Source organism: Manis javanica, chromosome 15 (genome assembly GCF_040802235.1).
Source record: "Manis javanica isolate MJ-LG chromosome 15, MJ_LKY, whole genome shotgun sequence".
Lineage (NCBI taxonomy): Eukaryota > Metazoa > Chordata > Mammalia > Pholidota > Manidae > Manis > Manis javanica.
In genome coordinates, this window is record NC_133170.1 from 28,587,714 (window position 1) to 28,613,354 (window position 25,641).

Here is a 25,641-nt window from a genome sequence, read left to right on the forward strand (position 1 = left end):
AAGGCAAATGGAGCAACTGGAAGCAGCTGCAGGGCACTCATTAGGAACATGTGCTCTGGGGCTGGGGATGGTTCATGACCCAGCATTGACCCTTAGTACCTGTGTGACCACAAGCAATTGGGTAACCTGTTCTCATGCCTACTTCCCAGGCTTCCTTTGAGAATTAGATAATACATGTGAGTGACAGTCTCCACAGGGCAGTGTATGCATGAAAGCAGGCACAATTGAAGAGCATAGCATTTCTTTAAATCCTGAAGCTTCAGCATGCAGATGACTACAAATCAGGAAACCACATAGCATGTGCCCCATAACAATGTGGCTTTCCAGGTTCCCCAGGGCCTCACCCAGGGGCCACTGCCCAGGCAGAGTGAGGGTCCTCACAGGAGAGACTCACTTTGCCATTCTCGGGGCTTATAGAACATCCTCCTCAACCCTCCCAACTTGTTCTGAGGGTCCTGGTGTGTGCCCACTTGCTCGCCATTTGCATATAACTGGCACAAAACAACCCTGATGTGTTCCTGGTGTTTTCTGCCAGCCCAGGGGAGCTGAGGCCATTATTCCAGCTTGCCCCAAATCTGTGCTCACAGCGTGCAGCACACTGAGCAGAGCATCTGCCCACAGTAGGTGCCCTGCAAATGGCTGCATTACAATGATGAGGGCAAATGGGCTGATCATTCAGGGGCCACTGGCTAGAAGAGTCAGAGAAACTCAGAACTGGAGCTCACTTTGGGGTCACCAGGCCTACCCTCTCAACCTCTTGCTTTAGTCAGCAGACAAAAGTCCCAGCCATTAACTTCAAGTGCATTCTGTGGTCATACTACATCGCCAAGCCCACTTTTTTCCCACTCTACCCTTCCATTAAGCCTCCAGCATCCCCTTCCCCATCCTCATGCTTGGACTCCTTCATCACAAAGGCATCCAGAACCTACCACGGCCAGATTTCTGTTGTGCCATCCCCATCCACACCCCTGCCTTCTCTGTTATGGCAAAGAAGCTCCCCAGGCACCTAGTAAAGGTGAGCCCCACTACCAGCTCATGCTCCAGAATTGGATCCTGTCTTCCTCAAAGACCGTTCCAGAATGTTCTCTCTCTCCCCCACTGTCAGAGACTGACAAATGCACTATATCTCTTATCTAACATCACTTGTGCCCACTTCCCCACCTAGTACTTTCCAGTTCTTGAATTGCTTCCAACAAAACTTTCAAGAGAATTGTTCACATTCACATTTAAGTCTCCATTTCCTTTCCTCACATTCTCAGCCCTCCAGTCTGACTTTTTCTGCAAGTGGAACCAGTGCCTTCCACGTTCCTTAAAATCGTGGCCAGTTCTCAGGACCCCATACTTGTCCCCAGCCATCTAGTCTTAGCACAGTATTTCGAGGGCTCCTTTTAAACCTTGAGTCAGATGAGGACACACCCCTGCCTCCCCTCACCCTCATGGCTTCCTATTTCACTTGGAGTAAATATTGAAGTTCTTACAATGGCCCACAAGGCCTTGAGTGGGCGGGTCCCCATTCCACCCCGCCTTCTCTCTGACCTCATCTCCCATCGCTCTGCCTCTAGCACCCCGCTGCCCTCCTTTCTATTCTTCACACCAGGTGGATCCCAGCTCCAGGCTTTGCCCTTCCCATCTCCTGAGCCTGTGACTCCATTCCCCACACACCTGCCCAGCTGTCCCAAGATGCCACCTCCTCAGTGGGGCCTTTCCTGACCACCCTACAGAAATGCCACTGCACCCTCTGTTCCTTTTCCCCACAGCTACTGTCCCCGCAATAAAATGCAAATTCCCTGAGGGTAGGAACTTTCCCTTATGCCCACTGGTGTAACCTTGATAACTTGAACTATTCAGGGCATGTAGCCGGTGCTCAGGAGGTGTTTGCACATGTGTGAATGAATGGCTCAGGAGAGCTCCACCTTCTGGGGGAGCTCCCCAAGTGCTAGGATAGACCAGTGCATGACCCTCAAGGGTGTGGGTGGCATAGGCCATTCTTTCTAGCTCTTGCCTCCTAGCTGATCTGCACATAGACCATCCTCTGCTCTTAATCACAGTCTCTAAGGAAAGAGACCCCCATGTTCCCTGGGCCTCCCATACCAAGCCCTCCTCTGCGGCCATCTGCCCAGCAATGGGCTGCTCTGGATCTGTTGACTCCAAGCTCCAGGTTTGAACAGATTCCCTCCCCTTTTCTGTCCACAGGGAAAGGAACAAGTACCTTCGGGATGAACGGGACATATGTTTCCAGGTAATTGGCCTATGCTACCTTCTCCTTGGGAAGCCAGTGATTGTGGTCCAGTGGCAGCCAGAACCTTGCTGGGACAGGTCGGGGGATGCCTCCCAGATCCCGCTGACCCATTCTGTGTCGGCAGGATGATGGCATAAGGTATTTTGAAAATAATAAAAATGTAGGGCGGCCTACTGGGTAACAATGTACGAATTTTCCACCAAGCAACACACTCTCCTCCTGGCATAAAAAGACTCAAATATTTGGGAGGGTCACACATTTCTCAGATGCAGAAATGATCGTTCTATCCATGAGAGGGCGCAGTTGAAGTGTCATCACTTTTAAACCAACATGCTCATGGATTTTTTTCTTCATTCCAATTTTTCTCTCTTGGTGAAAAGTTTACATTTTTACACAGTCGCAGAACAAATTAAAAATGTGTATTTCACAATTTACATAGTTAATGTTAAGAACACATTTTTTACCCTATGGGGACCCTTGCTTCTCCATGTCTGAGCACCACACTTACACGTGCTTCCAAAACGGCACTAAATCCTGTATTTACTTGGAGATCTTCACTTGGGGCTGCATTAAGCAAAATCTAGCATTCCGTGTTCCCCTGCTCACCTTTCCCTTTAGACAGTAGCCACTGGATGCTCTGCAGGGAAGCAAAAGGGTGCAGATTAATTGATACAATTTCTAACTATCAGGATTTATTATGCCATGATGTTCATGTGTGTCCTGGGTATATCAGTAGTCTCCTTGGACCATGGCTCCAGCTATCACATTAGAAAAGAGAATTCCTAGCTTTTCCCCCATTTTATAGAGAATTTTGAGAAGAGCTCTTGGACAGAGGAGGAGGATGTGCACTGGGTCTTTACCCAAAGACTGGCCTAAATTTGGTTAGGGTAAGGCAGCAGTTTGCCCTGAATTAGATCCAACCTGGTTTATAACTGCAAACCCCTGAGGGTCCTTGTTACTCCACTATTTCTTTTCCATCACAGACTGAGAGCAAGTATTATTAGAGCAGGATTTCAGCCCACACTTGTTTGTTTGATGGCGGTAATGGTTATAATTCTTTACGAAGTAACACTGTATTCAGTTTAAAACTTCCAGCCAAACATCACCCTAATCCTTTGACCTCACTTCCTTTTACCTGCCAAACTCATTTGGCTTTGAAAGGGAATGGAATTAAGAACCCTAGGGGGAATAGAAGAAAGAGGGATAAAATCATGTTCCTGCTGAATAATAATCAAGGATTAATTTGAAATCATTATAGCCATACCTCGGGGGGCCCTGGGGGCACTACCGCGCCTCCTCTCATTAAGGGTCACTGGGAGTCCCTGGATGGCTGATTAATGAGAGATTCTGCCTTGATCTACCTTCCCTCATCTCAGAAGACAGCTGTTAGGAAACACTGGCAAAGAGGGCTTAACCCCCCACTCCACCCAGGTTCTCTGTTAGGATGTGTGAGCAATCTATCTACACCCAGCCTACTTCCACAAAAGACCTGAAATACCTCATGCTGGCTTAGCAGCTGTGGACAGGGCACTGGGCTAACTGATCCTTCAGGCTGGTCCCTTCATCAGATTTGGGGCTTTTGAAACGAAGAGGAACTGGAGCCACCCAGAAGAGTGTGATTTAAAGATGCACAGTCTTTCCTGCCCATAAATACTTTCCCTATGTGTTCCACATTCACCTCTTTGTATGTCTCCTCTAGCAAGTTATCAGTGCTCCTTTGAAGGGTAACATCATGAACCCCAGGCTCTGAGCTGTGTATTGGCTCATTTGACTAGATTATCAGACAAGAGATGGAGGGATTCTGGTAGAGATGATGGCAGAAGGAAAGAGGGGTGAATGCTAACAGAGAGACAGGAACATGGCTTGCTTCCTTCAGAGTTTTAATTAGAGCCTGACGCATGAGGTGGGAAAGTTGAGCCCTTTCTGCTAGACCATTGGACCCATCAGCAGGCATGGATCTATGGGCATTTTGTGTTTCTACAGAAAGATAAGGCAGCCAAGACAAACACAGCTGCTTCCAAGGCAGGCTGGAAACAGCGATCAGGCTCTGTGATTGGCAAATATATGGATGCCCAAGGGATTCTTAGGAGGTAAGTCAGCCTCTATTTGTTCATTATCTGCTTACTTATCTTGCACTCATTGGGAACAGCACTGAGCCCATGCTGAGTGTAGACTGGCCGTCAGGAAATAAGCCTGGTGGGGGCTCCTGAAGTCGGCTATACTCACTCCCCTTGAATCTCGGAGGACATGTTCCTTTCTGTTCTGACATCCGAGTGGGAGGTGAACTGTGCAGAGCAGGCCCTTAGGACAGGACACTGTCTTCTGGGGCCACCCACCCAGCGTGTGTCTGCAAAGAGGGACTGCAGGGGTGCTGCAGATCAGCAGAGGCAAGAGAGCGAGCAGGAGAGGGGTCAAGGAGAGAGGTGAGAATGTGGCTGGACAATGCTCTGCTGTCTGTTGAGCAGAATGGATGCACTTGGCTCTTCAGAGACATGACTGTTCTTCCTCTAAAGAATTAAAGTTAGTATGGAATCTTCAGTGGTTGAGCTCCCTTATAGACAAGAATGGGGCCTGTGCTTGACAGATTCATCTCAGTGATTTGTATTAACTCAAAGGTAGCATGTTTTGCTGCTGTCGGACAGCTCATGATGAGTTTGAGTCCCCAGAGGGGGAACTTGTTGCTCATTGAAAGAGACCAAGCCCTTCCTCTGCCCTCTCTTCCTTTTGGCCTGGTGATGCCGGGGTTCTTGTTTGCAGAGTCAAAGAATGAACTTAGCAAACACCCAAGGTAGGAGAGCCAGGGAGAGACTTTTATTGAGAGATACAGTGAGAGGACAGAGCTCCTGGCTCAGGCCAGGAGGGGACAAGAGAACCTGTGGTGGTACGTTGTCTAGGGGATTTATAGGCGGTTGAGAGACAAAGGGCTAGGGATGCAGACCCACTAAATGGTCCCCAAATGCTTATCTTTGAAGAGACACTAAGTTTCTTATCAGTCTTTTGGATTATTTTGCAGAGTTAACACAAGAAATTTACTGCTCTGACTCTTTCCCAGAATAGCAACTTCTTGGTTTGGGAGCACATTAATCAAGATGGCCTGTCCTGCTCCCAAGGTGGGCTGGGTTATTGTCTGTTATGTTAAGAAAACTATTTTTTCTTTTTGGGTTTTAAAATGCAATCTTTAAGATGGGACCTTTCTTGTTTTTACTATGTTGTTTATGACTGGGCTTGCTTGCTATATTAATTGCCCAGTTTGCAAATCACCTCATCAGGTCTGAAGAAGAAAAGACAGCACATAGGCCTAGGCCTTTTGGCATGCTAAAGTGAATCTTACACATGATTACAAATGATTAGCATACTGAAAACATGGGCTACTTTCCTTTATCTGGGGAATATTAACTGATCTCACTAAAAATTGACTCTAGAGTTTAATGGTTAACACAGAGTTTTGATAGGGGGTTTCCTTGCATTGTAGTTACATTGCTGTGATGGTAAATATCCTGCCTTGCTTTTCTCCAGAGGCCCTCACCCTACTCTGACTACACCCACGCTCCCTGTCCCAATGGGCTCCATCCACATAGATGGCTTCAGAGAAGCAGAGGCCACCGGATCCCTGCATATCAAAGCCAGATAGAAAGTGAATGAATTTGCTTCTCCAGGAGACCCTGAGCACACCCAGCCTGAAATAACAGATGCAAATGGGGAGGGGACAGGGGATGTCAATCAGCTGATAGTCAAGTCCTTGGAATTGATCACCATGAATTCCTTTTAATAGCTGCACGGTGAGATACAATTTGGGAGCCAAATTTCTGTGGTAATAGTTGACCTGTTAGTTCCTCTGAACTCAATGTATTCATTCAACAAGCATTTACTGATTGCTTATGCTGTACCAGTCATTATTTGAGCTCTGTGAAGATTCCAAAGATAAATTAGACATGAGTTCTGCCATTGCTATCATTATTGAGTGCTACTATGTATTAGCAATATACTGTGCTACGTGCTGGGTATACAGTGGTGTGCAAAACAGACCCTAGTCTGCTTTCATGGAGCATATAACTGAGTGGAGGAAAGAGATAACGCTTGAGCAAAGGACAACTTGTGAGCTCTGGTTTCCAGTACAGACATCAGCAGAGCTGACTGCTTGTCTGCTGCTGACACATAGCATTTGAGGGCAAAACCAAAAGTGAGCCTAGTCATGCATGCTAAGCTGAAGGCATCAGAGAACATCAACAGTGCTGGAAAATTTCATGCATAAAAAGCTTTTTCCAAGAAATGCTTCATTTTAGGGCCATTTCTGTGGCCATTCCTTTTCTGGCTACAAGACCTTTAGAAAACCATGCTGTGTGTGTGCACACTTGCTCACCCACACACACACACTTGTGCATACCTCTCTGTGTAGGCAGAGTGAAAGTGGTTGGGAATGCTCATGTGTTCTGAAGTGCATAATCAGGTAGTAGACTTGTTGGAATAGAGAAGAAATCTGTGGGAAGGAAGACAATCTGCTTCTATTAAAAACTGTGGTTTTATAAATAAGTGGAAAGGTCCTTGAATTGCTACAAATCCTTTATTTAATTTCAAGGGACCCACACTAAGTCACCATTTTTGTGACCAAGCACTTTATTTTACTTTATCTTTCAGAATTTGCACTTAACTTCACAACTATGACCCTTGCATTTTTTCTTTTCCTTCCTATTTTTGGTCCTTAGGAGTAATAAATATGACAAGCCAGGGGCACACAGGCACCTTCCCTGTTCTGTGTATTCTCTGTCCTTTGCCTGCCGTCTTTATCCCTTCGCCCATGTCTCCTCACCACTTCATCTCCATTCCATTTTCTTTTCTAATCATTGCGTGTGTGTGTGTGTGTGTGTGTGTACATGAGTGTGTGTTTCAGTTCTGGACTCAAGGTCCTCCCTGTCAAACTTCCATCCCCTTTAAAACACGTCTCAGCTTCCATTGTTAACAAAGGCCGGAGTGGCCTCCTGTGCTGGGAAGGAGCTGTGACGCCATTGCGCCCAGACCTTCTGTGCGCTGACCCCCATCTGGTTTCCCAGTTCTTCTGTCTCTCACTGTTCCTACTGTTCCTGATGCTCAGATGCTTCTGGAAGCCATTCTGCCCTTTGGCCTTTTACTCCCTTTTTTCACGGACTGAAAGAGAAAGAGGAGGAGGGGAGGGTGGAGACGCCTGCCTGGCTCCATTCTGAGAGGAGCCCATTCTGCTCTGAGCCAGTAGCTGTCTGCTCGGGGGCTCCTCTCAGAGTGCCCCTCACTCACATTCCAAGGGTTGTTTTGTGAACATGTATATTTTTATGCATTTTCTTATTTGTGAGGTAGGCAGGGCAGTCGGGCCACGTTTCACGGTGCAGAAACGAGGATACACAGTCAGTGAGGGCTGGCCCTGGGACCGGGGGCCATGTCTGCCCAATTGTTGCCCCAGGGTGCTTTATTTCCAGGCCTGTTATGCTTCTTTCTTCACACCATTTACTTTTGCCTCGTAGCAAACAAACTCACAGCATATGAAAGTGTATTTAGTTGTGTCGTTATTGCTTTGGCCCCCAGGGGGGCGAGCATTCCACAAGGACAGGGGCTGTCCATCTGCTCAGGATGGTGTCATTGGCTTATAGCACCCCTAGCTGTCAACACCACCACCTTCATCTTCATTGCTGCCGTCCCCTGGCACTTCGGTGTCTGCCTGAGTAAGTGAGCCGCAGCGAGCTGGGTCTGGCTCTTGCCCCGGCCTGGAGCTCTCTGTCCCCGAGGCTTGGTGCTCTTCAGTAAAGGCTGTCAGGCATCCCTCCAGCTTCTATACTGATATATCTTACAGTACTTTCCCCATCCTTCTTCCCTCCCCACCCCAAAATAGCCAGTCAGAGGAGGAAGAAGATGTGTTTGGTGTCCCGAGGAGGAGAAGCTCCATAGGCCTGAGTGGATATCCCCTTACCGAAGAGGAGCCAGGACCCAGGGACGCAGGGGCAGGGGGTCCACCCCCCCGGGCACTCCGCAGAATCATCTCCATTGAAGAAGACCCCCTGCCCCATTTCCTGGATGGAGGCTTTGAGCGACCACTGAGCAAATGCCCGGAAGAGGAGGAGGTCTTCCCCGCCAGGGTGGAAGGACAGACCCAGCAAGCCCACCCACCGGAGCTCACGCCCCCATCTCCCCGAGGGCAGCCTGTAGGAAAAGAAGCCCTATCTAAGGTAAGGGCACATCCCGCCTCGGATCGGTGATGTGACTCGTAGGCCTTGTCCTTTGCATCAACACAAGGTCCTCAAAGGCAGCTTGGGAAATCGGATGCAGCTGGTCTGTGATTCACCTTCACCGCCCACCCCCGCTTGGCTGAGTGTGACAGGGGAGACCCAGGGGACCTGGCAAATTCTCCTTGTAACTTCTTTGTTTTCCCCAGTGCCTGCCCTGTGCTCTCTTTTCTGATTCAGATTCAGAAGCATTTATTGAGCCTCCTTAAGATAGACCATGTGCTGGGCTCTTAGCATCAAGTATCACATACTTAGACAATTGCCCATTTTCTCTTAACATTTTGTAACTACCCTCAACAAGGCCAATAGCTGCCTGGGAAAGTTTGTCTCCCGTGGTTTTTCTAAGTTCTTTCATTCGCTGATGCCCTGCCCACTCCCCCACCCCCCCACAGTGGGACCCTCCCCTCATCCCTCCCACACTCCTCTCCACGCCTTCCCGACAGTCTGCAGGGAGAAGGAGCCCCATCAGCCATCCTCCTCTGGCTTGTGGTGATGCTCCTCTCCCTGATCCTGACCCAGGCCTAGGAACAGGCTCCTCCCACGCTCCACCCTCCGTTGACCCTCTAAGTCAGCTTTAGAAATGTCTGGGCCGAAGTGAAAGATACGCCTCCCTGCACACCAGGGCAGCCCTTGGGAACGGAGCCCTCTCCACCTTGAGCATTTCCCAAGGCTGCATCAGCATGTGAGCCAGGCAGCCTCCTCTGGCCACTGTCAGGGGCTTCTTGATGCTGGTTGTCATTCTTGGGCCAGGATTAAGATTCATGCCACACAGTTCTCCTCGGAGGGGCCCAGACCAGGAGGGAGTGGAAAACCACATGGCACCGAGGTGGCGGGTGGGAGCACCTCTGTCCTGCTTGTCCACCACAGCCTCTTCCATGCACAGACCTCCACTTGCTAGGTGGGCACATTATGGTTTTAAACCCCCCAAGATATCTCCCCGAAAAATGAACAGTGTCAAGAGGTTAGTAAGAGACAGGCGTAAAGGAAAAACTCTATGATTCACATCTGCCACAGCATTCGGCCTCATGCTTGTCTGACTAGGCGCTTCACGTCCCCAGTAGATGGGGACGGAGAAGCCCAGGGCAGCCCTGGCCCGGCGCCCCCATGACAAGAGCCTGAGCTCCTCTCTATGTGCCCTTATATCCATGCTCACTCCACCAGGCTGGGCTGGCACTCAGCTGGGGATGGAAACGACAGCAGAGAGGAAATGTGGTCTGGAAGTCTTGACAGCTCCCAAAGAGTCTGCTCTCTAGAAGTGTTCTTTGAGGCAGGCCCTCCCATGCTAGGCTGCTGAGGCTTAAATTGGTCCAAACTTTCTGGAAAGCAGTTTTTGATAATAGGAGACAGAACTTAAAAATTCCACGTCCTTTGATCCAGCACTTCTACTTTGAACCATCTTTCCTAAGAAAATAACCAAAGTCAGACAAAGATGTGACACAAGATTGTGTTACGTATAATAGCAAACAACTGAAAAAAGGCCCAATGACAGGGACATAAATTTAAGTGTATTAATTCAATAGAATATTGTACCACTGTCAAAATCTCACATTTTCAAAATACTTTAGTGGGTCAGAGAAGTATTTACAATTCAACAATGTATGAGAAAATTAGATAAAATTACATATACTACCTCTTTAAATAGATAATAAATAAATATCTTTAAATAAAGAGATAAATAATTCAATAATATATGAGAAAATTGGATAAAATTATATATACTATCTCTTTAAATAAAACATACTCATTCATTTATGCAGAAAAAATCTTGGAAGAAATGCATCAAAATATGAAGTGACCACTTCTGGGTGGTAGTATAGATTATGAACAATTACTACTTTCTTCTCTACTTTTCTGTATTCCTAATTTTTAAAATTAGCATGTATTCACTTTATTTTTTAAAACCTTACTTTTTTTTAAGTGGTGGGAAGGAGGATGAGAACAGATCTTTCTCCAGTCCTCGCCCCCTGTTGTCTCACTGTGGATTTTCCCCCAGAGGGGACACAAATTAAGTGCATGAACATGAGTAGCAGTTCACTGTACCTGTGAGGTGGGTCCTGTCTGGACCTAAACTGTCAAAGTGTTTATCTTCTTTACCTACAAAAAAAATTGCTGTCCCTGGAGGAGCCCGGGGATGTGGGGAGCATAGGGCTGAGGGTCAGGCCCTGTCTCTGCAGCCAGGACAATCTGCTCCCAATCGGAGCTTCACATTCCCCACTGTACCTTTGCCTGGGGATAGACAGGCTGCTGCTCTGAGCTTTAGTCTCAAGCAAATGACCAATGGGGACGCAGAGGCTAAGCAGAGACCAGCAGAGGCATGCCCGTGTGCATTGCAAGAATAAAGAACATGGTGGGTGTTGGGGGGCTGGTTTTGAGTGTGTGTGTGTGTGTGTGTGTGTGTGTGTGTGTGTGTGTGTGTGTGTGTGTGTTTAAATTGAGTTTAATTCCTGTAATTGACCTTGAATTCACTCCTAAGTACTGCATGGAATTGATTTTTCCCCAAAAGGCTGTTAATGGCTTTTCTCTGAAACTTAAGTACTACTAATATCTACTGCCACTCCATTATAGTATTTGCTCAATGAGAGGAGCTAATTCCCCTAAATCTGCTTCTAAGCAGATTCAAAAGAGCCTCCTCACTTGGCCAAGCAGCTGGGTCTGAAGGCAGCAGCTGGGTGAGCAAGGAGCTGGCGGGACAAGCAAGCCACTGTGGAAGGAAAGACCTTTCTGTGCACAGAACCCTGGGCTGGAAAGCAGTCGGTGCCTGTCCCTGGCCCAGTGCCCTACAGCAAGTCCACCCTGCTGAGCTTTGGCATCCCAGACAAATGGTCAAGCTGGCTCCCAGTGTCCCTGTGCTGGGCGGGGGAGGAGGAGCAGCTGTGACTGGTTGACTCTGAGAAGCTCTGCCCGGTGGCCTGGCACTGTGGGTTTCTGAACCCACGAGGTGGAGAGTGTCTTGCCTTAGTCCCCAGGGCAGATGGGCAGAGGGCATTCCAGCATTCCAGAGGGAAGCTGATAAGATAGGACAGGTGAACAAAGTACATGGAGGCCCGAGGGTCCTCCCTTCAGTCCAGGCTTTCAAGGAAGGACAGAAGGACAGCCGCTGCCCCAGCCTAGGGTGTCTGCCCCTGTGACTTGGATGAGTCTTCTTTCTGTCTCCCCTTCTCCCTGCAAACACCTACCTTGTCCCCTGCCCCATGGAGAATTACCACCTCCTCTTTAGGCCTGGCTCAGAGTCCTCCTGGGTGGCTCCCTGACTCCTCCTTGGTGCTCCAGGGCCCTGTGATCATTGTGCGGGGATGATCTGCTTACCTGCCTCCTCACTCCACCGTAAACCAGGCCTGCCTCCTGGTCGTCCAGCACAGGGCCGGCAGCACAGTGGGCAGATGAATGTTGGAGAATGAAGCATTGAATGTCTGTCATCTCTCTTGCCTGTTTGCCTGAGCTCAAAGTTCCCCGTGACTGAGGCTGCAGTGGCCTCCCTGGTGCGGGTCTGGAGGCCGGATCCCCACCCCTGGGCACAGTGGGGATGGTTGGATGCAGGCTGTGGCAGAACGATGGCTGGTGACCATCTTAGCAGCTGGCAGACTGTCTGCCGTCCACAGGAGGAAGGCTGTCCCCTGACCCCAGACCGGCTCTTCAAGGTTGTGTTTGTGGGTGACTCTGCAGTAGGGAAGACGTCCTTTCTCAGGAGGTTCTGCGAGGACCGCTTCTCCCTGGGCATGACGGCCACTGTAGGTGAGTTCCCCAAGCTGGGCCCAGCCCACCTCTGCAAGGGGAGGCTGTGAGGAGGGTCCAGGGCAGGGCTCGGAGCCCAGAGGGCGGGGCTGGGGCCTGGCTGGCAGGGGCAGGTCCACCTGTGCCACAGGGAGGCTGAGAGGAACAAGTGAGGTCTGCCTTCCACCAGTCCTGGCCGCCAAGCTCACTGCATGTGGAGGGGACACTGAATGCTCCCTACATCCAGCCTGAGTGGAACTGAAGTTGGCCAAGATGGACTCGGGGGGCCCTTAGCCCCTCTCTGAACCCGTCTTTCCTGTATCATTCCTCCCCCACTTTTCCCAGGGCCCTGAGTCATCCCACTCCTCCAGGGTGCATACCCGCTCCTGCAGTCCTGCCTCCCCGGTGGGTCAGCTGCTTCCTGGCCCTGCCCTTCCTGTGCATGGGTGTAGCTGCTAGACTGGAGGACAGTGCCCATGGCTGCTGTACCCCCACATCTTACCTGATCCACATCCCGGGCCTGCTGGGTAATGGCTGGAGTTCACTGGGGTTGCTCATTAGGCCCAGCTATTAATGGATGAACATGGCTAAATGTGTTCCCACTCTTGGGTGATATTTTATTTAGAGAGAGGACTTTGCCCCAAGTTAATCATTGCATTGGAATATGTGACAAGACCCAAAGGCATATTTTAGCTCCTACCAAGCTGAATCACTCTAGCCAAAAATAAATCCATTCAGTGCCTACTATGTACCATTTACCTGTGCTGAGAAGTCAACTGTATTTGAAAACATATTGAAATGACCTGAATTTACTATGGGCTTTAATATTCATCATTTTAACCTATCTTCACACAACTCTGGAAGGCAGGTATTCTTATCAGCCCAATTGATCAGGAAGCTGAGGCCCAGAAGGATTAAGATTCTTATCAGCTGGTTGGTGCTGACATTGGCCCCATTCCTCCCCACACACCCCTCTGTTACATTCCAAAGTATCCCTACTGACATAAAGTGGTGCGTGCTCAACACCCAGTGAGTGGCTAGGACAGCTCCCTGCCCCAGGAGGTCGGCAGGCTGGGGCAGGCAGGGGAGGCTCCTGAGGTCCAGGGGGCATCAGAAGTCCTGGGTCTTCATCTCGGCCCTGCCACTGGCCAGCTATGTGGCCTCAGAAGGACCTGTCCCCACCTTGGGCTTCAGTTTTTCCTCATCTGAAGAATGAGAGATTTGAACTGGAGCACCCAGGTTTGCTTCCAAGCCTGGTTCTCTGTCCAGCTCATCTCTGGTTCTTGGCTGCCTGAAAAGCTGGCTCTACACACACTTTCCCCATCTTCTTCCTTTTATCCTGACTGGCTTTTCCTTCCTTCTAACTTTTCTCCCACAGATGGGCCTCTCCCATGGGTCTCAGGTTCCCATTCTTACTGCCTGCTGAACCTTTGTCTCCACTGTTATCACATCTGGAACATTCTCCTCCCCTCCCTTCTGCCCCACTCTGCCCAGACTGGGAACATCCCAAGATGAAGAATCAGGACCCTAAGAGGAGAAGGGCCTGTGGACCACACCCAGTGGAGTCCGGCCTGGGGGTGAGCCAAGTGCCCTGCGCATGGTGACACTGACAGCAACATCCATGGGCGCTGGGCTCGCCGTCCCTGGAGGGCACTTAGTGGGGTCGGCTCACACAGGCCCCCGGGGGCAGTGGGATGGGTGCCAAGGCCTTGGGCCTCAAAGGAATCTCCCAGAGCTGTACACAGTGTACCTCTCCCATTGCTGAAATCAGGGAATCAGGGTCCCTTTACATTTCCAGCTTGTGCCCCTGAGATAGAAATGCTCTGAAAAAGAGAAAATCAGACTAATTTGCACTTCCCAGGAGGCCAATTATGGAAACACCTACAATTTAGGACAGGAAAAATATCAAAGTTTCCAAATCAGGAATGCCCTTCATCACACCGCACAGAACATGCTGGAGCAGCAGCTCAAATTAGTCTCCCTGCCATGCAACGTGCCTTGCTCTGGCGCGCGTCAGTAAGCAGATGTCACACCAGCCACCTGAAAGATGCTCCCTTTAAAGAGACAGAGGAGGCCAGAGTCCTGGTCCTCTAGGGCCAAGGCAGCCTCAGGGTCACCACCAGTGGCATCAGCACAGTGTCGACAGGGACTCGGCAGTGTCTTAGAGCTTACCTCCATCATCAAGGGGACTTCCTGGCCTCCCACTCCCACAGAGGAACATGATTTGTACTTGACTCTTGGCCTGTGCATGATGTAAGTTCTACCATATAGCATGTGATGTGGGGCGCCCTGCCTGCCCCACTTTAGGACCAGCCCATTCCTTCCAAAGCTGGGTGCTTAGGCCCTGTGGGTGTCCTGGGGATGTCAAATGATGGTTTTTGTAGAACTTTGGAGCTCATTTTGTAAAATAAAGAGACTGACAATTAGAGACAGAAGCTCCCTAGAACTCAGGACTCTGAATCCTGCACTGTTTCCACTGTCCACGTTGGTTGTCAGTCCCCTGCTTTAGATCACAGGCCACAACCCCTGGGGTTTCTTCCACAAGCTTTTCCCAGAAGAATGTACTGAGCCCCCTCCTGGCCACCAGTCCAGTTTCTACCCCACTCCCCATCTCTAAGAGGAATCCTGAAAGTTTTCCTACGTGACGCCGTGCAGGCACTCTGCACTCCCACATTCCTCCTGCTCTAAATGACTGCTGGCGCCTGTCTTGTCCAGAAAGATGAGCATCCCCTTTCTGGAGTCCATCAGCCCAGTTCTAATGGTCACCACCCCACAGCACAATCAGGAATGCCCTTCACTGAACGCCCTTCGAAGCACCGTTTGCTGTGTCCCTGGTTATCCGCGGTGGGGGCAGCTGGCCCGTGAGCTCCCAGCTTTATTCAGGAAGACATGACTTTTGGAGTTCGGTCTGGAATGTGGATTCAAGTTGTTGTGGCACCAAAGTGGTTGTGTTTCCTGAGAGATTGTGTCTGAAATTGAAGAATCTTGAGATTAGCAGGCTGTCAGTGCAGATGGTAGAGATCCTACTGGGGAAGAAAAGCAGAAGTGGTGTCTGGAAAAAACAGCAGAGAGATGGCTGGGCTTTGAGACAGTAGTTGCACCACTTTTGTGCAGTGGTGATGGGGTCTCCTGCCATCATTCAGAAGACACACTGGGGGTCACCTCCCCATGGTCTCTGAGTGCTACGGCTGAACTTAAAGACTGTTAACACCCGACTCACCCCCCGCCCACCATCCATTATACCTCAGTTTACAGATGAGGAGAGTGAAGTCCCACCACAGTGAGATGAAGCAATGCCATCCAGGCCACATGCAGGCCAAAGGCAGAGCTGAGACAAGAGCACAAAGCATGGGGTATCTGGCCCCTGGAATGTTAGAACTGCCAGTGGTCTTAGAATTCACAGTGGTCCAGGCCCTCTGGTGCCATGTTACTGTTGCCTCTTCTGTCGGATTCGGATTCCTCGTGTGGCCTACCACCCCCACCACCCCACCCCTGTGGGCCTATCTGACGGGACCGTCTGTCCAGGCTGCAGAAAGAATGTCATATACCAGGAGAAGACTCACCAAGCTCCCCATGGCTCAGAACCTGCTTTTCCAGGGCTCCTTGGTCCACCTCGCTCCCTGCAAGACAAGCGCCCTGTCCTCCAGCCAAATAATTAGCCAGTGAGGTTGAGTGGAACTAAGAAAGCACCAAGACTCAGCTGCCCCAGGCTGCACCACCTGCCTCTCTGCCTGCCTGTCTTTCTATTAAGTAAAGAGCTCTGTCCCTGGGGGCTTCAGTCCCATGGGCTGGTTTCAGATCAGGCCCTGCAGATCAGTGACCCTGGTTGGCCTTTTCCTGAGTTGGTATCAGAAAGCAGGCAGACCCTCAGTCTCCCAGAGCACAGCCTGGGGAAGCCCTTCTACTTTTAGCTTAGATGAGAACTCTCCCTTGGATTCAGCTCCTAGCCAGTTGTGATCTGTTTTGATGGGGGCACTTAGCCCTGGATTTTCTAGGTGAAATAAAGCTGCCAAGTGTCCAGGTGCCCAGGGCACAGCCATCAAAGGAAGAATGAGCCTCAGAGCTGGGCTTGCAGTTCTGCAGCTGCTGATCCACTTGGGCAAGGCTCACTGTCTGGACTCCCGCTTCCTCACCTGTCAGTCGTGTCGGGGGGCAGGGGCCCACATGTGCACAAATGTGTGCATGTGTGTGCATGTACATGTGTGTATGCATGCATGTGCATGAGTGTATAGCTGTGTGCATGTACATGCATGATTGTGTATCATCTGTGTGCATAGGTATGTGCACGTGCATATATGTGCACGAGTGTGCATGTATGTGTGCATGTACATGTGTGCCATCGGTGTGCAGGTATGTGCACAAGAGTGTGCGTGGATATGTGCGCATGCTTGTGTGTGCATGTGCATATATGTGCATGTGTGTGTGCATGCAGATAATAGCTCTCACAGGGATGTCACAGTAGGAGCTCACTGAGATAGCATATGAAAACTAGAAATATCAAGCACTCTGCCAATGGGACAAATCACTCTCTCTCCACCCAGACAACTGCACTCCTCTCTCTGGCCTGCAGCTGTGAAGCACAGGGCCTGTAGAGTCCCTGCTGGTCCTGACATTCTAGGAGTGGATGGCCCTCCTGCCTGCTGCCACTCCTGGGCCCTTAATGTACCAGCCTTTGCCTAGAGACAATGGCTGAGATTACCTTTTCCACTTACTGCCTCTTTGTTGTCTGTTTTGTCTCCTCTGTCTCTGTCTGTCCACACTGTTGCTCCCCCTCCTTGAGCCACCCAGGTTAAGGACTCAGAGACTAAGCTTTTTTGAAGGTGGCTGGGATGCCCTCTGGTTCTGAGAGCTGATATCTTAAGGGTGAAAGACTCTGAACATCGTTAAGCATTTGTGAACATCCTTCCATGAAGTAGGAGAGAGGAATATGCTATCAGAGAACCTGCACTAAGGTCCTCATCTCTGAGAGCAGCTGTCGGTCATTTCTCTGACTTTGTCCCCTCTCTCCACAGAGAGGAGCCCCTGACTCCAGCCTCCAGGAGATGATTTCCAATGACCCAGTGGCTGGAATCAGGCACTCTGAACCCACTTCAAGGGGGACAATTGACCTGGATTCCTTCCTCCACCCCTTTTCTTCTTCTCTTGTGGTCCCTCCCTCTAACTGCCTCCTCTTCCCCCAGACACACAGCTGCTCTTCACTCACCTTTGCCTCGGCTGATGGAAGTATGGTGCATGGCCCATCTCCCCAAGGATATTGGAATTTTATTAGGGAACTTTGAAAAGGACTTTAGGGAGAAAGAAAAGGGGTGGGGAGGGAAGGAGGGAAGGATAAAGAATTTTGAAGGCAGTCTTCTCTTCTCCACCTTTGCAATGAAGGAGTAATTCATGAATAACAATTATCTTTGCACTGGGGTATGGTTTCCATATGTGAGCACATCTGCACCTTATTGGAGTATCCCTGGGAGGGTATGGATGCCGGCACAGCGAGGAGCCTGCAGTTCAGAGAAGTTAAGTAAGTGGTCTGATCAAGGTCCCAAGCTAAGTGGCAGAGACAGGATTAGAACTCAAGTCCCCTGCCTCCCTGTCCAGAGCTCTGTCCATTTCCCCACATCACCTCCAGGAACTGTACAGGAAGGGCTGCCACCCTTGGCCTGACGTGATTCCAGACATACTGGGGGAATCATCTTCTGATTTCGAAGTGACAGGCCCGTTTGCACCTTGCAGGCATTGATTACCGCGTGAAGTCAGTGTGTGTGGATGGCTCTTGGGTGGCCCTGCAGCTGTGGGACACGGCCGGGCAGGAAAGGTGAGGAGCCACCCCTGACATGACCCTGCCTCCCCGACTCTTGCTAGTGTGGGGGCCCCTGACCCTTGACCATGGCCCTTGGTGGCAGGTATCGCTGCATCACCCAACAGTTCTTCAGGAAGGCTGACGGCGTCATCGTTATGTATGACCTCACCGCCAAGCAGTCCTTCCTGTCGGTGCGGCACTGGCTGAGCAGCCTGGAGGTGAGCTGGTGACCTTCTCGGAGCCCCAGCCTTGACTCCTGCCTCCCCTGCATCTGTGCCCTCCTCCCTCCCAGCCCTCTGCACTTTCTAAGCTGATTCACAGCCCATCTTCTCCGTGATCGAACCGATTCACATGTGCATACCCCTGTCCAGCCCAGCGCCCAGGACCAGGCTAATCACTGGGGATTCAAAAGTGAACAAGACAGACACAAGTCCCTGCCCCCATTGAGGGGGTCATGAAAAACACCGATTACACCAATGTTTGTGCCATCATGCTGACAATAAGTGTCAGGAGTGAATGGGATAGGACTGGGGGAGGGGGGCGCAGAGTGGAGGGTCATTGGGGGTTTAACAGAGAAATCAGAGTTTTGGCTGAGTCCCAACCCCCTCTTCTCCCCACACCCCCTGCTCCGCTCAAGCTCCAGAGGCCTGGTGGCATCCAGCCCAGAAGCCCAGTGCTGAGGGGCCTCAGGCCTAACCCTTCACATGAAGGGAGATTGAGCTACAACGTGAGGGCCCAGGCTCCCCCCAAACCACCCTAGGTGGGGCCCAGGAGCAAAGCGCTCTCTTTGAATCCCAGATTACCTGTGAGACTCCCCTTTCCTGACATATACTCTGGACATGTTGCTCTGTCGGGCTCTTTACTCCCTGACTATCTGCACGTTCTTCCTCTACCACTCATGCAAACCTCTCAAGGCCAAGGGCAGTGTGGAAGAGGGACTTATTTTTTTGTCCCCGGCCTCAGCTGATTCATTCACAAAACAGTCAAATAGAATGGCCCAACTCCTACCACCAGCAGGATCCATGCTTCATTCATTTATTTGTTCAAAACACTTCCAGGCACTGTTCTAGAGTCTGGGAATTATAGCAGCGGATGAGAGAGACCAGGCTCCTGTCCCCGTGGATCTTGTGTTCAGCCCTGTCCTCAAGCCCGTAAGCCCGTGCAAAGCCTGCTTACCCGCTTGTCACACCGCCACGCTGCCACACGGCTGTAAAGGCCACGGATCCCAGCCTAGATCCCTGAAGCCCTCTGTGCATCCTGAGAACTGAAACCCCACTTTGTCATTGTGACCACGTGCTTGGCATGGGGCCCCACAGAACTAGGGCTCAACAGGTGCAGGGTGTATGGGTGGTGGCTGCATTACCGTGCAGGCCGAGTGCTGGAGCTCTTTGCTTTGTGCACCCTCTTGGCCCTAAGATCCATAGTTCCTCCCACCAAAGTCTGTTTCTCCCACAGTTTGGACTGACTGGGCCCCTCCCTTCTCTGCTGCTCATCCACATCCTTCTCATTACCGAGAAAAATAAGGAAAGAGAGTGGAAGCCAGACTCAAGGGTTTCTCAGAAATGTGCTTAATATGAATTATTTCTCAAAATTATGGTGCCTACAATGTCTACAATAGAGAAAATGTACCTTTTCAAATACACTGATAGCTCTACACCGAGCTAACAGTGGAAGCAAATGGTATGGGTAATCTGAAGTGACTCCTATTTAAACTTTGGAATTTATGACATGATTTATTTTGACAATGCCAGCAGATTTATCTTCCCCACAGAAGTTAAGCACCAGGAGAGACTTTAGAGATTATCTACGGCAGTGGTTTTCAATCATCCTTCCTCGGAGCCCTGGAATCAGCCTGATATTCCCCAGGGCCTGGGAAGGGCGGGGCAGGCCCGATGGTCACAGTTATGGGACCCCTTCTCTCCCCTCGGCCCCGTCTCAGTCAGGTCACTCCTCTCGGCTTTGTGTATCGGAGGTCCAGGGATAATTGTGTGAACTACTGTATTTTCTAGGGTTTCCCTTTGAAAGTCACTGATCTAATACACCATCTCACTCTCAAAGGAAGAAACTGAGGTACAGATTTCTTCAAAGTCACCCATTCTTTTCCCAACCACGAAATTTGATTTTCCCCAATATCTAAATTTTTATATATAGGAGAGCCTGGCAGAGGCCTTTCCAATAGTCTGGGATTAACAGGAATGGGTGGAGACAAATTTACAGAACCGTGCTCTCTGCCATCATTAGGGGGCGTAGTTTCTAAGGCTCCTGTTTTGCAGAGAGCCTGGGAATCTAGCAAGAGAGGTGGAATGTCAGGTTGGACTTGTTGGTAAAGAAATAGCAGAGGGCCGTCATCACAGCTTGAACACGAGTTCAGTTACTGCCTCGAAAACTGCCAAGCCCTGGATAGGCCACAAAGCATGTCACCGGGCACCCAGCAAGAGTCCCCAAGGAACAATCTATGTGGGCTTGGGGCTTTTCTGTACCATTTGTAGTTTGAGTTTTCCTTCTTTAAAATTTTAGCAGAAGGTACAGGTAAACTCCAAATGACGATTCCAAGCCTGGATGAATCAGAATTACCTTTGGAGCTTACAAACAGACACAACAGATGCCAGGGCCTGTGCTCCCAAATAGAGAAATTCAGGGCCTAGACATTTAAAAGTAAATAAATAAAAAAGCACGAGTTCCCCAGTTGGGTTTGATTCTCAGCTGCCATGGTTCCCAGCCCTAAACAAGTGCTTCTCCAAATCGATGCACAGAAAGCTCCTGAGAATCTTGTTGAAATACAGAATCTGATTCGGCAGGTCTGGGCTGGGGCCTGGGACTCTGCACGTCTAATGAGTTCTCAGTTGAGGCTGGTGCTGCTGGTCCAGGGACCACACTTTGAGAGGCAAGGTTCCAAGTCATTTTCAAAGATGTCTGAGCTCCTTCAGTAAGAATTTGCCAAGTACGTCCCACGTGTCCTGCTCCCCGGAGGCATTCCCCGTGTGACGGATCCAGATGAGTGGCCCAGGTTTCATGAGCAAGGGCAGGAGCTGTGTCAGATGGCAGAGTGTGTGTGGCAGGTGGAACAGCGGCATCTTGAATGCAGTTCTCAAGACTCTTCCAAAGCTAAGTCATTCTGCCTTGGCAACCAGCAATCAGAGGTGTCAGGTGACAGATTAAAACTTGACACCTAATTTGATCAGAGGGGAGCTGAAAATAATAAGTGCTTGATATTTGTGGAGCACCTTATTTTTCCATAGAGCTCTAAGCACTTTGCCAACTCCCTCGCCTGGAGAAGGGAGGGTGGAGGGGGAGCTGTAATAGCAGGCTTCGGGTTCTGAAGCCTTATTATTAAGTGAATGCTGGCCATCTGTTCCCAGCGCCCCTTCCCCCTGAAACCTGAAAGTGGTGCAAGAAGAAAGGGCTTAAAGTGCTGCAGATTATACGTGGCAAAGGCTTACTCTTGGAAGAAGTTGTGTGAGGCATGAACAAATGCTTGGGGGAGGTATGGAGTTCCCCGCAAAGGATGGTCTTACAGTCCCTGCTCAGCCATCTCCTGACCATGAAACTCTGGCCAGTCACCAATGACAGAGTGGACCCTGTGACAGGAGGCTCTGGAAGGACCTCCAAGACCCCACATTCTACCAGCTAGGGCACTGGACTTTCAGGGGGGCCAGGATACAGCAGGAGTAAGTGGGTGGGTGAGAAGAACCTGGGGGATCATTCCTGACAACTCAGCCTTCCCAGCCTTCCCCTGCCTCCCCTCATCTCTCTGGGTGGGCCTGATTTAACCAGTCCAATGTCAAGAAGAAACTGGTTCTGCCCTAAGGGCCCCATATTTAGACCATGGCACAAACTGGGCATCTGAAGACCTTGGGAACTGTATCAGGAAGAGAATATAGGATTTGGTACCAGCCTGAAGGGGCCAGTGTTTCCTCCAAGTCCAGATGGCTGGTCCTGGTATGTGAACCTCTCACTGAGATCTTTTTGCTTCCTGGTGTCACTGTGGCTAGCCCTACCAATCAAGGAAGCAGAATATGACTGGCATCATTAAGCCATCAACCCCAGTGTCTTGAAACTGGAAAAAAACACCATGGAGATTAATCTAATGCAGCTATGGTTTTATAGACAAGAAGTTCTGAGGCCCAGAGGGAGTAAGTAACTTGTCCAAAGGCTCCAGAGCACGTTGGATGGCACAGCCAGAACTTGAACCCAGGGATTTACCACTGCATCATGCTTCCCTCTCAACTCATGGCCCAGGTAGAAATCTGCTTCTGAAAAATAGGTGTTCACTTCCTTTTCAGACCTTCTTACATCTGTCTCAAAGCAGGACAGGTCTTCAGCTCAAAGGGGATGGGCCCCCTCCCCTCTTCCCCCGTGGACTGCCGGCTGATTCTCATTCTGTGATTTTGTCATCAGTGATGATGTTCAGTACAGAGCAAAAAATAGCAGTTTGATTTTTCCCCCCCACGTTCCAAGTTGAGCTTGAAGTGCTGGCAGTTTAAAACGACTACACAAATAAATCTTGTTTTGACTCATAGTCCAGGGGGTAGATAAATATGGAAACCCCCAAGATATAATTTTGCAGTCATTTTTTTCTTAGCATAACAGCATACTTTAATGTGCTGAGAAATTTTTTGTTCTGGCTCCAGAGAAATAGCAGTGATCCCGGCTAAGTGCTTTTTCTTGCCTCCCAGCAAATAGATATTAAAACACACACGCACGCACATGCATACACACAAAAAACACCAACCAAACCTGGCAGCTGCACTTTCCGAGCTGAATGCCAGTCCTTTCCTCCAAGCTGACAGCTCATGTTATTTAAAGTCAGAGGTGGGTAATCTTCTGAATTTCAAGTCTGTCTTCCAACAAGCTCAGGTTCAGAGAAAGGCAACTAAAAAGATCAAAGGTATAAAGAGGCTTCTGGGTCAAAGAGTCAGAGGACAGAAACTGCCTTCAGAGGCCTATGTCATAGCTCAGAGAACAGAGTCCCACAGAGAGGGCAGCAGAGCCAGGACAGAGCCCAGGACCCCCACAGAGAGACTGGGCTGGCTAAGAAGCTTCAGTGCCTTCCTCTGACCAGGCCTGCCCAGGGGGATTTAACAAGATCTCTAGAAATGTGAGCAGAGAGTGGGTAGACCTTAGGCTTATTGGCCATATGAGGTGTGCTTTGGGCTTTTAAAAGGAAGTATCGCTGCATCTAGTGGATAATTATGAACATCTTTGTGCCAAGCAGTGTACAGGCTGAAAAACTAATTAAGAATGTGTAAAGGTACAAAGTTTAGGCGGACAGCTCAACACTTGAGGTGCAAGTCAGAGAGGACCGTGAGACACCCAATTCCCCCACCAACCCCTCCCCATGGCCCGGCATCAGATATTGACTGGGGCCCGGGGATGGATGACCAGCTGCCATGATGGACAGCAAGTTTTCTAGCCTTGACGGTGTTCTCATTTACTTTTGCCATATCTTTGCTCATAGGCCTAATCCTCCTTTATCAGAGGCAGGCCAGGCCCCATGGAGGGGAAGCACATGGTCCAGAGTGTTCACGTAAGAGGAGAACCATGCACAGAGCAGAAACCATGGCTCCAGCTAAGGGCTTGGCTTTTTTTCCTGCTCCTTCTAAGCTTGTTTATTTTTATACCCAGGAATTGTTTTAAAAAACAGACTGCCCCTCCTTTTCCCAGGAAGCAGCACTGCTGTTTGCATTGCACAGGGCACAGATCCTGGGCTTATGACTATCTCCTACCTCATCCTGTTTGGTCATCACAACCTGTAAGGTGATGAGGCCCTCTGAGGTGAGGAGGCCCAAGCCATCACCCATTCCAAAGATACCAGAATCCAGGTTTGATTTCTGCCCTGGGATTTCACATCTGATATTTTCAGAGAGTTTCCATATCAAGAAATCCCACAAGCCTTAGTCATTCCTCACACATAAATCTACAAATATCTCTCATGTGCTCCAAACAGCAAGCCTTTTGGCCCATTTCCCTGCTTTCTCCTCTTCTCTTCCTTTTCTGTAAGAAACTCTTCACACACGTTTCTGTGGCGCAGCACAGTCAGAGAATGGGGTATTCCCACTGACCGACCCTCTGCGGCCACAGGGAGCCATAGCGCTCTCTATATGCCATCAGTGGGTCACTCACGTGCCAATGATCATAATATAGTACAATCCACCTAACACATCAGCTACAGTGCACATAATTTAATCTATTTCTGTAGGGGCAGAAGACAACCGTAAGATCTTGTGATACCTTTGAGTCATCATTATCAACGTTAATTACATCTTACTGTGAGTTTGTGGAAATACCGCTTTCAGGGACCTCTAGTTAATAAGACACTAAATAGCAGAGTTCATTGGAAATCAGAATTTAGAGGAAAACACTAGAGAATCGTGGACCCCTATACTAAAGGATCCTCATAACCCAGTGACTTTGTTCTAGAATGTTCTTTCAGATTCTCTGAGCCGAACGTTCTCATGTGCTAAATGAGAACATTTTTCTCTACTGATTTATTATAAATGTGAACATGTAGATTAAGGGACCACTGAGGCTCAATTTCAAATGTAATTAGATTTAAACTTGAAATAGGTGTACCCATCAGACGGTCTTTGGACATTTACTTGAAATGGTATGGAAAAGTAGCTGTACTGTTGGCAAAACTGTAAGTGCTTGTTAGCGTCTGTTACCCCACAGCCCTCTTTATTTAGTAAAACATTTAGCTACAATGAATAACTATTCGTTACCAAATTATGATTAAAAGCCCCTAATTACATATCTCACAAAGTAAAAATAACAACCTGCTAAAGTGTGAATATTACCATATTTACTATCTCAAATAGCTCTGTGCTGGGGCCCTAGATCACCCTCATGAGAGGCACATATTGCACACCCATTTCCTAAGAGGGACAGCCTGGGGAGCGGACCCCAGGGTACAGGACCCCTGACTGATATGGCACAGCTGTGGAGGACTACCTAGGGTGGGTCCACTGAATAAACCTGTTACTTCCGGCCTGAGAAGTGCGGCTGCTGTGACCACAGGTTGTTCTCTGTGCAGGGCTTCGGTCAGGGCCAGCGCACCCAGTGGCAGGATCTGCAGTGCCCCATGCAGTGGCCTCCAGTTGGGTACACAACAGCCATTTATTGTGCACGGTGGACCCCATACCATGCATCTGTTGTAGACCCAGCCCTCAGGGAGCTTGTGTGCCCAATATGAGATTCCCTGGAGATGCCACTTGTAGTCAAAGCAGCCCTAAAACAGCTCTACGCCACGTTGTATTAATTCCTTTGGTTCATTCTAGTCATTTAGACCAAGTCTGGTTACTTGGGCGGGCACCCCCAGGGCACTGTAAGCCCTGGGAAAGGACACATAGTCATTGATGTCAACTGTCCCCTCATTCTGCTACCCACTCCCAGCATGGCTGAGGGGCCGTGTGCTCCATTCAGCGCCCAGGGAGGGTGATGAAGGGGGGTGTCTGCACAGACAGGGGCCGGGGGGGCACCCAGAGGCAGGCCTCAGGCCCCTTGCGGAGTTCTTGTCAGCTGAGGCTCTCAGAGCAGGCGGCTCTCCCTCTCAGCTTGCGGGATGGTTCTGTTATTGCTCTGCCCGTTGTGGCAGCAGGGCATTCACAAGCCAGACTGTTTTTTTCCAGCCAGCATTTTAAGGCCACCCTTCT

General features: G+C 49.8%; 1 protein-coding gene across 7 annotated transcripts in view; it reads left to right on the plus strand.

Annotated features, from left to right (window-relative positions):
- CRACR2A (calcium release activated channel regulator 2A) overlaps positions 1-25,641 on the plus strand; it is a 133,289-nt gene that overhangs the window by 95,689 nt on the left and 11,959 nt on the right. For 4 of the 7 annotated variants that reach the window (XM_073222714.1, XM_017670492.3, XM_017670494.3 and 1 more), the window contains 6 exons: positions 2,194-2,239; positions 4,223-4,329; positions 8,097-8,430; positions 12,087-12,219; positions 17,923-18,004; positions 18,093-18,207. In XM_073222714.1, the coding sequence (XP_073078815.1) occupies positions 2,194-2,239; positions 4,223-4,329; positions 8,097-8,430; positions 12,087-12,219; positions 17,923-18,004; positions 18,093-18,207 (817 nt within the window). Of the gene's footprint in view, positions 1-2,193; positions 2,240-4,222; positions 4,330-8,096; positions 8,431-12,086; positions 12,220-17,922; positions 18,005-18,092; positions 18,208-25,641 lie in introns of those variants that run through there. The other 3 variants (XR_001854665.3, XM_017670495.3, XR_012125524.1) reach the window with 3 other exon arrangements.